The sequence below is a fragment of the Orussus abietinus genome, unplaced genomic scaffold (assembly GCF_000612105.2).
Source record: "Orussus abietinus isolate OABI.00-Male unplaced genomic scaffold, Oabi_2.0 scaffold78, whole genome shotgun sequence".
NCBI lineage: Eukaryota > Metazoa > Arthropoda > Insecta > Hymenoptera > Orussidae > Orussus > Orussus abietinus.
The window spans coordinates 278,004-289,842 of NW_019394353.1; the positions used below are offsets into that span (position 1 = coordinate 278,004).

The 11,839-nt window shown below is 42.4% G+C and overlaps 3 protein-coding genes across 3 annotated transcripts; 1 reads left to right on the forward strand and 2 right to left on the reverse strand.

Annotated features, from left to right (window-relative positions):
* Positions 1 to 5,350: 5,350 nt before the first annotated feature.
* Positions 5,351 to 8,589, reverse strand: LOC105703516 (G-protein-signaling modulator 2). Its single transcript, XM_012431967.2, has 8 exons — positions 8,134 to 8,589; positions 7,566 to 7,934; positions 7,341 to 7,483; positions 7,031 to 7,270; positions 6,458 to 6,932; positions 6,144 to 6,349; positions 5,899 to 6,082; positions 5,351 to 5,785 (listed from the first exon to the last, which is right to left on the reverse strand). The coding sequence occupies exons 1-8, from the start codon at positions 8,176 to 8,178 to the stop codon at positions 5,585 to 5,587; spliced, it is 1,863 nt and encodes a 620-aa protein (XP_012287390.1). The 5' UTR covers positions 8,179 to 8,589; the 3' UTR covers positions 5,351 to 5,584.
* A 141-nt stretch (positions 8,590 to 8,730) lies between these two features.
* Positions 8,731 to 9,874, forward strand: LOC105703518 (magnesium-dependent phosphatase 1). Its single transcript, XM_012431969.2, has 4 exons — positions 8,731 to 8,974; positions 9,092 to 9,149; positions 9,265 to 9,486; positions 9,569 to 9,874. The coding sequence occupies exons 1-4, from the start codon at positions 8,932 to 8,934 to the stop codon at positions 9,732 to 9,734; spliced, it is 489 nt and encodes a 162-aa protein (XP_012287392.1). The 5' UTR covers positions 8,731 to 8,931; the 3' UTR covers positions 9,735 to 9,874.
* LOC105703517 (probable DNA primase large subunit) lies at positions 9,844 to 11,709 on the reverse strand. The gene is made up of 4 exons (XM_012431968.2): positions 11,238 to 11,709; positions 10,877 to 11,145; positions 10,210 to 10,778; positions 9,844 to 10,119 (listed from the first exon to the last, which is right to left on the reverse strand). Exons 1-4 carry the CDS (start codon positions 11,414 to 11,416, stop codon positions 9,877 to 9,879), a joined length of 1,260 nt encoding a protein of 419 aa, XP_012287391.1. The 5' UTR covers positions 11,417 to 11,709; the 3' UTR covers positions 9,844 to 9,876.
* Between the last annotated feature and the right edge of the window lie 130 nt (positions 11,710 to 11,839).

Sequence of the window (11,839 nt, forward strand, 5' to 3'; positions counted from 1 at the left end):
CACCAGCTGAAAGCGGAGTTGTTGCATCGTCTCTTTTCGTTTTTTAACTACTGTCTCGAGTGCATCGCGTTACACGTTCAATTAAAATATTCCTTAGAACGGTGCGATTAAATACCGTGATGGGACAATTCGACGATTTCTCCTACCTTACCCTATTTTGGGTGTCGATCCAAAAGTGAAGCTGGTTCCGAAATAGATGCAACAACTCCGTCCGAGCGAGAGCTCAATGCCGTGCACTTGGATATTTGCGCAACTCCAGTGAATCGGTTTTAATTAAATTAATACAATCATCCCGCGACTTGTGTACATTGCGTTCCGAGCACTGTTTTAAGTGCTTACCCTGAGAACGAAAGATTAGTTGACCGAAAGAAATGTAATACTGTTCGAAAGAATGATTTCGTCGAGAAGAAAAATTCACGTCGACGAGTTAAACTAATATTGATCGAATTTTGGACATTTCTTTGTAAGCACTTCATTTCTATCCGCTATTTCTTTGAGTTGACTGATCTTTTTTTTCCCTCAGGGTACAACTCGTTTCCGGGTGTGTGAATATTTGACCAAGCAAAGACGCGACCGGTGGCAACGTTTAAGATGCATGCGGCTTCGTGTAATAATTAGAGAAATTCCTGGTGAAATTCCCCGTGAAATTCGTCCGACAAACGGGAAAGACGATGCGAACGGCAGCGAGTCTAGTCACGAGTGCTAATCGAGGATCTTAGGGAACGAATATGGGCGCACTTTGGAGATGCTTTTTCATAGTTTTGGACGCGAGTCATCTACATAATCACAAGAATCCGGCCAAGTTACGCTCTAATGCAAAGAAAAAAATGTAAAAACCAGCTGGGTCACGGGGGTACCTGCGCATTTGGGATTTTTATGCGACGTCGGAGACTCCATAGTACTCGGGAAAGCACCGACTCTTATAAAGGGAAAGACGCGGAAAGGCGACCGATTATTTAAATTGCTTGAAAAGTGGAGGAAAGAAAAACAGACCCACCGATATTCCACGCGGACTACTTTGGACAAAACGTTGCATAAAAATCTCAGATTTGAAGGCAGACGAGGCGTCGCGCCCCTCTCAGCGGTGGACGCGCGCGGAGATCTTCTCCTCGCACCTCGCCAAACTTTCTACCGAGAGTTTAACCGTATATTCGACGTCGTTAAACCCAGTGTAGAAACGACGCGTTGGGCGAGCTCGAAGAAATCCGACGCGTAGCCGCGTCCATACGTCCATGCGCTACGCGCCGTTAATCTCGCCACTGCTTACAGAGGAAAGTTCGATCAAATAGTGATTGCTAAACTGCCCACTCTGTGTATGATATTATCCGTTTGATACACACGATACATATGATACATATATACCGCAGGAAAAGCCCGGTTTACAACGGATGTCTTCGGTTCCGGTCCCGTCTCCGCTCGCTCTACCGTTGCGCGTCCACGAGTTAACGCCGTTTTAACCCCCGGTTAACCACTTGCGGTATAAAGACGTGCCACACACGTCGAGATACTTTTGTTCCAAAACTGCCAGCGACATGTATACCACGTCGTTAGGCATTTGTCGCAGAAACGAAATCGACGTGTCCGGCACGTCGGCTAACAGTTGGATCGTTCATTATTCGAGCTACAGTTCCAGAGTGCACGACATCGATATCTTGGAAATATTTCAGAATCGATAGGGTATGTTGTACGGATGTTATACCGCATGTTATATTGTAGAGCGCGGCACGGCAACCGAAAATTAAATCGTAGCGCAAGTGGTTAAAAAACCGATCTCAAAATGAACCTTGGTCTTCTTCATCAAAACTCGCGTTGAATTTAGTTCGCGTCGATTACATCTCCGGAGATGTATCCGATATCTTTATTTAAAAGAAAGCCACCTTTAATGGCGACTCGTAATGAAGCCGTCGATAATTGAAATACAGGGGTGTTTCTTAACCGGGTTAAAAAGGAAAAATGAGATTTAACGAGACGTCCGGAAACCGGGACCGGAAACGCTAAAACGCATTCGCCGTAATCGGAGCCCAGCTTTTACGGAGGAGTCCCTCGAAAGCACTTTCCGATCTCTCTGTCGGCAGCGGTCGCTTTGTACCTGCATTACCTGATATTATTATTCCGTCGACACCCTCTACGTGACGGGTACGCAATCGTAAGCTAAACACAATTGAACCAAGACTTATCGAATTGTAGTCATTCACCGATTTTCTGCTCGTCGAAAACCACCGCGAGAGACTCCCCTCTCTCTCCTCTAGCGGGGCCAGAGATCGCGTTAACCAAATTTTCCGGCATAATTCTCTAGGTACGAAATACCTAATTGCGTTTCTCTAGCAGGCGAGTAATGGGTCTTCGACGGGAATCGCGGGATCGCGACCGCCCCGGACACTTTTCTTTACCTCTCGAACGTTCCCCGTTTCGGTGTGGCAAGTGGTCGCCAGAAATGGCGACAAACCCCAAAATCTCCCTTTTCATATTTCTCGGATTTTCGGTTTCACTTTATTTTCAGCCCCGACTCCCAAAAGTAACCGACTCGGTCTCAAGGCGAATCGTTGCGTTTTCCTTTTTCCAAACCCTTCATCGACCATTAGGTATACTGGGAGACATCAATGCCCTCCCATCCTGCACAGGCGATGTCGTACCTGCAGGGCAGGCATTCATGTCCACAATGTACACTGGGAGACATCAATGCCCTCCCATCCTGCACAGGCGATGCCGCATCTGCAAGGGAGGCATTCATGTCCGCCATTGTACGTGCGACACGGGCTCCAAATCCAATTATTCTCAAACGGTAACAATAAAAGGAAAAAAAAACAAAGGGTAGGAATGAACCTTTACCCATCGCGCGTCGCCGTTTATCGAACCTAAGAAAAATGGAAGATTCCAATTCGATGGATTTTTTGTCTTCGTTGTAAAGGGAATAAAAAGAAAGCCGCTCCAGACGTCATTGTCCGGTAACGCTCAGTGGTTTAAGAAGAAAATTCCGCGTTTCACCAAAAGGCTGATTTTCAGGTTGAAAATCACCCTTTTGGTGAAACGGGCCTCTGTTCAAAATCGGAAACAAAATTTCGGGGAGTAACAATCCGGGACTACTTGCGTGGAAAAAGTAAATCTGGGTGAAGAAGGTAGAGGGAGAAGGAAAAAAGGCCCGAGGTGTGCGAGCGAGAGCATCGACGAGTTTTGTTGATGCGGTACATGCGTGTTACCGCCTCGAGGAACTTCGTTAAGGCGATACGAAAGGATCATTTTATATATATTATATATGTATATATATATTGCGACGTGGTTTTCGTGGCAACGTAAAGCACTCGTTTATTTAAAATTCCATGGGCGTCAGCTCCTAAAGGCATAAATCCAAATCATACCCGTGATTATGGAGGACCTAGGGGAAGGCGCGATGCTCGTGAAATTTCATTTTTCCCAAAGATACGTATCCTTGGTTCCACTCCGGTTCTACCTTAGCGCCTCCATAATGCTATGCCCAAGTTTCAGATCATTCGGTGAATCGAATCAATTTGGAGAAAAGTTTGAGAAATCTTCCGACGTCTCGTACGTATAGAAAATGACCCTATCGTATCACCTTAAGTGTTTCCAATAATACCAACACCAATGATACTCTTAAAGGGATTAACGTAAAATTAATTGAATGTTACCGCCAGGATAATTGCTTACGTACGAAGCATGCATATACATTATCGTTTATCGGGCGCAATTAATTCGAGCATTACTGCGTATTATGGTTGCCGATTAGTTGACTCCTTATTACTACTTATCGATTAGGTATGCATTAAGCCAGTCGTATAGCGATCGCATAGTCCGTTTGTTAATGTTTCAGATACTTTATTAAATGTTGATATAATGTACGACACGACATTCCTTGTTTGTAACGAAACCCCGCAAAGAGCACGGCTACTCCACCGTCTCGGACGATCGATCCTTCGACACCGATCCAGGGAAATAAACTAGAATTCATTTTCTTCGTAAAGACATTTATGCTCGTCGAGTCGCATTCCCTTTCCTTTTTAAACACAGGCCAAATTTTCATCGAAATATTTCAATATGTCGAGTTTTTTTCATCCTACCGGCATATACGATCATTTCGATCCTCCTGTCCTAGAGTAAATTTATTGGGTTGACCTGTATCAAACCCATTCGGTCCGGAAATGACGTGTTTCGCGATCCTATCCATTTCCTATGATCGGTATCGAAAAAGCGTTCGTCGGTCGAATCGCAGCTCCGTTCGGGGCGGAGAAACGCTAGAGATCTCGACCTCGTACAGAGCCGTACAGAGCCGTACAGAGCCGTAGAGGGATATGTTGTACCTGACATTCTATTTGGTTGTTAAAACACTACCGGGCTTAAAAGAAAACGCGACCGAGAAGACGGGAAAAAAAACTCGGAAACTCTTCTGTCACTTTCCGACTCGATATCGCTAAAGCAGATCCATCCTTTGTATCGTTTCATAGATCTGAGATTGCCATGTCGATATATTTCATTCGAGACTTTGCTTAACAGAAAGAAATTCTCATTCCCGTCGATGATGCTCTGCTGGTTTGGAGCTCTAGTCATATCCTTAGTGTATAAGTCTGTATGTGATGATGTTAATTATTGTAATATAAAACTAACAAGTAGGAGCATATCAAACTATTTGTCCGGGATCCACTGGGCGTGCTTCGATAGATTTTTATAACAAAATTTCTTCCGAGTTTCCTTTCCGAGTTCCAGACTCATTTGTTCGCGGCGAAATGGAGTTTTACTTAAGAGAATTGCACGTCGACGAGATTTACCATAATTTCTTACCTCTGCGTAGTGTTTTGGGCCCTTCCGTCCAATACGCCATGTATCACTGTCATTATTTAATTTTGCAACTTACGTAAAATAAAATTGTTATTGCTGAAAGTACGAGCAACGAGTGCTTCTTCCTTGCCCCGACGTAAACCTCCCTTCTCGCGAATCGACACTTTCACTTTTTCTTTATTTTTCATTCGCGCGTACTATAGGCGTTTTAATATTTTTTAATACACGAGGAAAAATATATCCAATAATAATATTCCCGTGAAGTGATCCACGTAAACCTGGAAAGGGGCACAAAAGGACAGGCAAAACTCGAAGATGCATTGCAATTCTCGAGAATTTAAAAGCACTACACATTTTTCTAATCAATTAACACGTTAGCTTCGAAAAGAGTGTTATCGAAATATTCAGAAATCCGTTGTTACGTGTAACAAATTTTATTTAAGACGATAGGAAGAGTCATTAAAACAAAATAACACTCTTTTACGAACAAGTGCAGTTATCATTTTAACGAGTCATGGTGCTCCGCGCAGTCATAATACTGAAATGAACATCAACGCTGCCGACAGATGTTAGGTTAGGTTTATTATTGTACACTGCGTAATAGTCACTTACTTTCGTAACTTAAATCACCGCCGTCTGTACAGAATTTGGCACTCAACGTAATACTTTAAAGCCATTGCGGAATTTCTCGGATAAGGTATTACGCCGGCAGTTGCAACACTCGTAGGGTTATCGTTACATATTCGAGCCTGATATGTATGGGGAGCGCATCTATAAACTTTGTTATTTATATAAATTAATGAGTCTTACCAGGCCCGGAGGCACGTTGATCCTCTATACGACCCGACTGAAGCCTCTGAATCAGAGCGAGCAGATCCTCCTCCGGAATGGTGTTGTTAGACGGAATGTTTTCGTTCGATCTTTGGCTCTGCTTATCGTCGTCGCAGAATTTTGGCACGTTTGGTAGAGGACTGCGTTGATCCTCTAACCGTGAGCCCTAAAAATATGTCCCTTTCATTTCTGAATATTCTTTCATTATTGTATCGACTGATAACGTTACGTAGGGGTAAGCCTGTGATTAATCATTAGCGACAGGAAACCTAGACACACCTGGCAACGAAGAAGCATCTCGATGAAGGAGTCGTCGGTGTCCTTCGGCTGCTGTAACGTTGATTTGTCAGTCGCCTGATTATTTGTGTGCGTATTGAGTCCAGGCAAGCAGGGCAATATCACGCGCTGCTCGTCCATTCTCTTGCTCTGCATCCCGGCGATCAGCTCCAGAAGATCGTCGTCCCTGTTGCACGAAGGGAAGAATTATACATACGAATATGTATGTCTCGTGAATCGTGGCTTACTGTTCTTTCTGCGGGACGGTCGTTTTATCGACGGTCTCCTGGTTCGCGTGAAGGACGCATCGCTGATCGTCCATCCTGCCGGATTGAAAGCGAGATAAGAGCTCGAAGAAATTTTCCTCCTCTTCCTCTTGCGACACCTGCGGGGCGATCGGACCTCTAGTTGGCACCGGCTCGTTTTGACTCCTCTGCTTACTGTCCGGTGTCAACTGAAATTTTCAATTATTCCAAATAAATTCCACACAAAAGATACAATTTACTGTCCACGGAACGCAAGTGCAACTACTTGAATCCAAACACTCGTACGAAATACTAACCTTAATTAAGTCCAGATTGCTCATGCTCTGTCGACGTAACCTATACCTCCCCGGAGAAGTAGCAACAGCCGACAGAATGGGTGCAGCACCGAGTCGACTGGCATCGCCCTTTCCATTCTCCTCCGTTAAAGTGGTCCTCTCCATCCCAAGAAGCTTCTCCAGATCGGCCACGTTCATCTGAGCCGTAGCCTGACCTGTCGGATCACCGAGCTCTTTTGACACGTTGAGATGCAGGTTGGCGAAATGCAAAGCCTTCTCGTGATTTCCCATCATGGAGTAAGCATTGCCAAGAGACCAGCACGCACGACCCTCTCCGACGCGATCCATCAGTTCCTGGGCGATGGCATAGTGACGGAGATGATATTCCGCAGCAGCTGGGTAGTCGTGCAGCAGAGTGTAAGTGTTACCGAGGGAGTAACAGGCCTGTGCCTCCACTGCCCGATCCCCCAACTCTTGTGCGAGTACCAGAGTCCGTCTAAAAGACCACAGAAATCACTCGATTCATTCACTGCACTGCAATGAATCCCGTTTGGTATCTCAAAGGAGATTTGTATTCGTTGGTGCCAACCATACTTGTAATGTTGCGCTGCCTTTTCAAACTCTCCAAGAAATATGTGCGAATTGCCAAGGTTGCTGTTGGCTCTCCTCTCTGCGGGCTTGTCTCCAAACTCCCTAGCAATTTTCAGCCTCTCGTTGTGATAGTGGATCGCCTGCTGGAAGTCACCGAGCAAGTAGAAAGTATTCCCCAGGTTGCCGCAAGCTCTGCCCTGTGCAGCGGAATCGTTCAGCTCCCTCATAAGCCTTAAATTCTCCCTAAAATAATGCATTACATATGTTAAGCACTTGAAAGCTTCTTCGTGACTGTTTAACATATTACTCTTACTCGTAATAATAGACTGCCTTCTGTAAGCACTGTTTAATATCCTCTGGAAACTCTCCAGGCTCCTGTTGCGGTGCTCTTCCCACTTGTTTACCTTTAGCATGGTAAACGTTGCCCAGATTATATAAAGCTCTGCCTTCGCTAAGCTAAAATTAACGTTTAACAATGGGCATCATAATCAAAAACTATATAAACAGTGCTTATTAGCTAACTTAGGTTTAATATTACCTTATCGCCTAGTTCCCTCGAGATCTCCAAATGTCGTTTACAACATATCATTGCTTCGTCAAATTTTCCCATAACTTTCAAAGTGTTTCCCAAATTACCGCTCGACTTTGCTTCACCCAGCTTGTCACCCATGGTCCTTGCTAAAGTCAAATCGTGCTTATGGTACTGCATAGCCTTGACGTAATCACCTAGATAAAAGTAGGCATTTCCTAGTTGACTGTAAATGGCGCTCAGCGTTCGCAGATCATCGGTCCCGGCTTGAATTGCAGCTTGAAAGAAAGCAACTCCTGCTCTGCAGTCTCCGGCCTTACACAACCGTTCGCCTTCCAGTGCTAGTTCGAGACACATATTGCTGTCGCTCTTGCCATTCTAAAACAAACATAACCACAGGTATATTAAGAATTATTTGTAGTAATTAAAATCACGCCTTGCATCCAAGTATGAAGAGATAACGTTAAGGAAAAATAATAAAAAACATAAAATAGCTAAGATTTATTATATTTTGAGGTACAGATCCGAAAAAATGAAGAAAGGCGTTCAGCGTATGATCGAAAGCATAAGGACTTACATGGCCATCCACAGTGAGGTTCTCCGCGCTCGCGCTGAGAGACATCGCGTCTTCGTGCGGTGAATGAAACTTGGAATGAGCTCTTAAACAAAGGTAGATCACTCCCGTGACGGCCGGCAGGTCGACTCGGCTCGGCTCGGTTTGGGCGAGGCGAAGAATGCTGAAGAATGCGTCAACAAAGGATCACTGACGCCCGCATCGCTTCACGGAAGGTCATTGCTCGCGGGGGACGCGGCTCGACCCTTGGCAGCTCGGCATTCTTTCCTCGCGATTCTTCTCGAGAACGACGCGGGGGGCGGCTTTTTTCCAATCGAGAAAATGCCTGGAAACACGTCACCTAACCACAAACACCATAATTATACGCGCAGCGTCGAGGAACGTGGAGCACTTCCGCACACTACCGAGACGCGGTCAACCCGAAGCTTCTAGACGAACCGAGGTGAAAGTAGAAACGGCGAGCGAGTCCCGCTGATCGTCGCTAGAGAGCTCTGGCGGCAACCTGTGGAACCAGAGATGAGTAGGATCCACTGGAATACAACTCGGAAATACAAACAAGCTCGAACGCTTGCCACACTTAACAATGGCGGCCCAATTCAAATAGGCTAAAGCGTCCCATCCCATTGGATACTGCAGGCCATAAAAATTTCAAGAAAAAGCAGTGTGTCATTCCGCTTTAGGTTTCTTCTGTGATGGATTAAAAATTTGTTTACCAACTGCAAATCCACGTTCGGCAACAAACATTGCTTCTTCGTAAAATCCAGTCAAAAGTCAAGAGCAAGTATAAGAGAGATTTAAAATATGACGGAGCGCAAAGTGCCGAAACTAATAGTCTTCGATTTAGGTTAGAATGTGGATAGATAATTTCTGCATGCCATTGTATCACTTTACGTATCACTGACAATTTTGTATCATTAAGATAAATTGCACGGAAATGTTAAAAAGGAAAACATGTTTTCAGATTATACCTTATGGCCATTCTGGGTTGACACACATGTAACTCCGCCTTTTCAAAAAGGGTTTGTACTTAAGATACGATTCGATCAAATATATTAATTGTTTACAATTTTTATTCTTAAACAAAAAGTTCATAGACTTTATTTCTTCATAATAAATTCTAAAGAAATTTTGTAGGAAGGGAAATGAAGTTGTCGATGCTCACGGCCAAAAAATAAGGTATTACAAAGAGGTACCTGATGTTCTTGAAGATTTAACAAAACAAAAATTTGAGCTCGGGGTTGCTTCAAGAACATCCGAGATACAAGGGGCAAATCAGTTATTACAACTGTTTGGATGGGACAAGTACTTCAAATATAAAGAAATTTACCCTGGTTCAAAAGTTACACATTTCGAACGGTGAGCATTTACCAATTTACTTTAAGCATATCATACGACTCAATGAAAATGAACGATAACGTTAAGCAAGTGCTGTTTGCAGATTTCACAAAAACTCTGGATACAGTTATAGAGAAATGTTATTTTTTGACGATGAACATCGAAATATACAGGATTTAACAAAAGTAGGAGTTATGTCAATATTAGTTCAAAATGGTGTGAATCATTCTGTTGTTAAAAATGGTCTAGAAAAATTCTCCAAGCAGTAATTATTCACATACAATTCCTTAAGTACAAAAGAGGTAGAATTTATTAGTATAATTGTCAACTCTCTAAAATAAATCGTATATACATTATAATATGTACATAACTAGAAACGGTACATAAAAGTAGTATATAGAATGATTAATTTCAGTTGATCATTGCCGAGTAATATTGTATAGGATTAGTTATAGCAGTTCTGTCGTCGCTCCTCCCTTTGGCTAGTTTAAGAAACAAAGAGCATGCTGCTTCTGGATTTTGTACAGGTGCAGTCTTTAAAAATTCCTCTAAGCTCTTCCCATTTATCATTTCTGAAAGTATTTTTTTCAATGCAGTAGCTTCAAAACATCGGAATGGACAACCACCCTCATATCGTGGTCCTACGGTTTCCTTCTAGAATATGGAAATATATGATTTAAAGTATCTCTGAATTTATCCTTTCTCCTATGTAAACTATTAGGGTTTGCAGTAACGGTTACTTACGCAAAGGTATTCACAAGTGGGTGATTTGTAATTCCTCCGAGAACCTTCCAAACCATAAATGTGCCTAATGCTGTACAAAAATTTTCGCTCTCCCGATTGCCAGTTATGCTCGCAAGTGGACGTACAAGCATGCGGCTTTGAGTATTCTTGTTTCCAATATGCTATGGCATGATCCAAATTCATACCACACTCTTTCAAAAAAAGAGAATAATAAAGGCGAGCATAGTGACTAAGCCTGTGTCGATCTCTGAGAGTCTTGTGCAGATGTCGCATGCAGGGTGGAAACTTGTTTGCTTCGTTATCAATATTATTTATTGTGATTTTCGAGAGATTTGGAACCACTTTCAGGATGAGATTTCTTAATCTTTGGTTCAGTACACTCATGTGAGGATGCCTCGATATTTTGTCTGCCAAATTAAGACCTATTACTCTCGATTGTTCCTGATGTAGACGAGTTTCAAATAGGGAACAAAGTACTTGCTTCCATTGCGAGCAAAAGATAAATCCATATCCACCTTTTAGAATTATGGCTCGGCAACGAATTAAATCCGGTACAACTTCAAATCTTACTGTAATAAGTAAGCTAAGTTAACGCAAGGAAAAAGAATTATTTGTTCAAAATTAAAGAATTGCTAGCACTATTCACCAATGAATTTTATGTACGTACATTTACAATAAAATGCTTCACACTTGAGGGGGTGATCATTTGCAACAATGTGTTTGAAAATTTCTCTTTGCAGAAAAAACGTGCTTACTTGACTTAAGCTTATATCTACAAGGTTTGTTTTCCTTTCCCGCTCGTTTACATGTTTTAATATATTTGAAAGTAATCGATGCAAATGCCTTGGAGAAATACATTGTAATCTGTGTTTAAACAGTAATGTCTCTCTTCCAATCCAGTAGGACCATAGATCGATAGAATTTACAACTAACAGTCTAAAACGGAATTGATTTATTGATAAGTATTCTAGTAATTAAATTGATATAGTCAGACGACGATATAACGTAATGATAATCTTTTCACTGACCTGAGCGTAAAATGACCAACACTATCGTAAATAGAGTTTTCAATCATATATTCCAAATTGCCGCTAAATTTATTGCTATTACCATGGTATAAAAGGTTTAAGTATTCTAACCTTGAAAATACACAACTTTCCAGTGTATGTAAATCTATCTGACCTTTGGGTGGCTTAATATAAAACATCTTGAAACAACAAGATTCAATAATTACACCGTGGCTTAGTTATGCATTCTTACTTTACATTTATGAATATATTCAATTAAAAATCTAAACATTTTGGACAAGAACACAGTGCCGGCAACTTGTTTTTACTATTCTTTTCATCATCAGTACTTCTTATTCCGAGAAGATCGGTAAGTAATGGCATAAATCGTTCTATATTATCTTTAACAATCATATTAAAAACCAATACAATTTTTCATTCGGTATAACCTACATGATTACGTTCCCATCGTACTCGAAATCCGAGATTTATCAGGTCTAAAGCCAGTAAATCCGAATTTAAATGTCGGTCGAGACGAGACGTTTAGGATTGAATCTGCGCATTTACAGGAGTGTTTCCACCGCGTGGTGCCACCTGCTGGCATTCGCCCGAAGTCAATGCTT